The sequence below is a fragment of the Trichinella spiralis genome, assembly GCF_000181795.1.
Source record: "Trichinella spiralis strain ISS 195 chromosome Unknown Scfld472, whole genome shotgun sequence".
Lineage (NCBI taxonomy): Eukaryota > Metazoa > Nematoda > Enoplea > Trichinellida > Trichinellidae > Trichinella > Trichinella spiralis.
In genome coordinates, this window is record NW_003527411.1 from 1 (window position 1) to 2,920 (window position 2,920).

A 2,920-nucleotide genomic window follows, 5' to 3' on the forward strand; every position below is an offset into this window, starting at 1 on the left:
CAAGTTGGGAGTGTAATTTATTTTGAATTTAAGTAAAAATTTTAAAAAACAAAACGAAACATCCAACTTTCAGACAGAAAGCGTGGAAACTGTTGATTTTTCCAGCATATCAGAAGAATCGTTAATGTCATATGCAGATTTTATATTCGCATTCAACGTACTACTGACAGGTGAATGTGAATGCACAACGGAATATAGTGTGACTTTTTTTTATCAGACGAGAAACAACATTTTTAGCTTCTGCAGAACAAATTGCCATCGCTTTCAAGATGTTTGATTACAACAATGATGGTTTATTGCATTATGAAGAATTTAATCAAGTTTTGCAATTGATTGAATTTCTAAATTTCAAAAAATTTCCACATTTATACTGATTTTTCAGATGCAACTTCTCGTCCAAAAAGCGAACATGAGCAAAAGAGGAAGTGATTCGTCACTGAATGCGGCGCATTCTGCGCTGGAGCCAGAGTCGATTTTTGCGAAAATCTTCTTCGGACCAACTTTGCAACGAACTGTCAGTTTCAGTGATTTTTTGGAATTTCGTCAACACTTCCAAGAGTTCATTTTACAACTTCAAGTACTGATGATAATTGTACACTTGATTTGCATAATTTTCTCCATTTGCAATTCAGTTCAACGAGCACGTACATGCAGATGAGACCACCACCACCACCACCACAGTGGATGCGTTCGGCTTTGCCAAGTTGGTTTTGCTTCATTCGCGTGTTGAACGTGAAAAGTTGAACCAAATGATGCGTGGTGTTCAAAAGCACGCCAACAATTGCCGGCGGCGGAGTTGTCGCTTTTCTTTCCAAGACTATTTCCACTATTTCAAACTGTTGAATCGACTCGACGAGCTGGAGACGGCTTTGAAAATTTGTCACCTGAATGGCCTGACTGTCGACGTCGAACAGTTCAAACGGATTGTTAACCTGTTTGCCAACAGCCGGCAACAACATCTCGACCACATCGCGGAAGTTTTATTTGCCATCTTTGATGAAAACGGTACGTCGATTGGTCGTTGATTTGCTTTTTTTTCTAGAAAATTTGTCGCGAAAACAAATTTCTTATCATGCTTACTGTAATGAAAATCAAGTACAATTCCAGGAGATGGAATATTGAACAGCGATGAGTTTTGTCGCCACATGAGAAGTCGTTTCACGTTCGGGTTTTCTGAGCAAAATTATCCCCATTTCAGCGCTGTTTTGAAAGCTATGCTGAGTTGTGCTTTTCAAATTGCAATCAATTTTCATCACGAACGCCGTCATTGTTGAATGTTCGAATTTTTTAACTGCATTAACTGCAGAATTTTATTTCATTCGTCTTCTTTGAAAATATTCTCTTCATTGTCTGTTTAACAATTGAAAATAAATTTGTAAATTATTTCATTATGTATGTATTTCAAAAATTGCCCAACGTTAATTTTGCAAACAAATTTTTTTCGAAGATAAAAAATTCATTTGCACCAACCAAACTCTCAATTTAATTGGCAAGTGATTATTTGACTTTTAGCTGGTTGGATATTTTTTATTAAATTTTCTTTTTATTTTTTTATTCATTGAAACAATCCGTATCATTTTTTCCAGTCTTTCAGTTTTAGTTTCGACAAGATAAAAGAGGCAAGAAAAATATGATCAAACAGAAGAGATGCATGTGCATTGCATTGAATTTATTATCATTATTTAAAGCTGTTCATCGCTGTAAATCAGTGATTGTAGTATAGTAAGTAACCTGATGAATTCTTCAAGACACATATTAGCAATTTAATGTAATTTCAGTATCCTTGTCTTGTAAAGAAGTGAACATATATGCAAATTATTCATTTAGTGGTCCTTTATTAAGCAATATTAAATGAATATTTTATTTCTTATTTGCAGTTTAAAATGTATTCATAAAGACATTTTAAAGAGTTTGTCTAAAGTTTGTTTAAAGTGAGCAGAAAAAGTTGTTAAAAGGTAGCATGCATTGTCAACTGAAATTGAACCAACCCATTGTTCTGCAATTATAAAATCGAGTTGGAGAAAGCAATTGTTTGAAAAAAAATTATCATTATGGTGGGATTTCAAATTGATGAAATAATTGATAATCGTTGGAAAATTGTTTGTTATTTTTTAAGTTTATATTTTTTCAAATTAAAGTAAATTAAATTTCAGAAAATGTTAATTGGAAAAGGCGGCTACGGCAGGGTGCATGTGGCTGATGATCTAAGAACAGGAAAGTCAGCTGCCGTTAAATCAGAGCACCGGAAAGTCAAAGAGAAAGAGGATTCTATAGATCAAGAGCTGAAAGTGTTTTTCGCTTATCATAGTAAGTATTTTTGATATTATATTTAGAAAAGTTTTGTTTGGCAATATTAGCATTTCTGATTTACATGATATTTGTATAGATGAGATTATACATTTTTAATAATTATAATTTAGAAAGTGTTCATTGTCCTCGTCTGTTTGGATATGGTAAATGGCGAGATATTTCGTACATTGTTATGGAAATATTGGGACCTACGCTTCATGAAAGACGTCTGAAAATGCCGTCACTTGCGTTTAGCCCAAATACTGCTGTGCGTTGTTGTGCAGATATTTTAAGTTGCATTCAAGATTTGCACGATGTAGGCTATGTCCACCGTGATATAAAATTGGTAGATATAACTTTAAGCACCACTGTTAAAAATTAATATAATGATTTTATTCTTTATCCTGTAAGGCAAATCTCGCTACTGGAACTAGTGAATATAACAAAAGAAGACTTTATCTTTTTGATTTTGGATTGTCGAGAAAATACATTGATGAAAATAAGCACTTGATAAAGAACGGAAGATAACTTGTTTCAAAGGAACGCGAAAATATGCATCCATAAAAGCCTCATCTTAATCAGTATCGATGAGTCGTGATTGAAGAAAATGTTTTGTCTACTTTTAGCAGTG

At 33.5% G+C, this 2,920-nt stretch overlaps 2 protein-coding genes across 2 annotated transcripts; both read left to right on the forward strand.

The window, feature by feature from the left end:
• Positions 1–73: 73 nt before the first annotated feature.
• Positions 74–1,274, forward strand: Tsp_13194 (calcium-binding atopy-related autoantigen 1; the record flags this gene model as incomplete). The annotated part of the gene is made up of 5 exons (XM_003370818.1): positions 74–197; positions 238–320; positions 383–577; positions 633–1,005; positions 1,108–1,274. Coding segments are annotated over 5 exons (942 nt in total), but the record flags the coding sequence as incomplete, so codon positions are not given.
• Positions 1,275–2,156: 882 nt separating this feature from the next.
• Positions 2,157–2,307, forward strand: Tsp_13195a (conserved hypothetical protein; the record flags this gene model as incomplete). The annotated part of the gene is made up of 1 exon (XM_003370819.1): positions 2,157–2,307. A coding segment is annotated over exon 1 (151 nt), but the record flags the coding sequence as incomplete, so codon positions are not given.
• Positions 2,308–2,920: the final 613 nt, after the last annotated feature.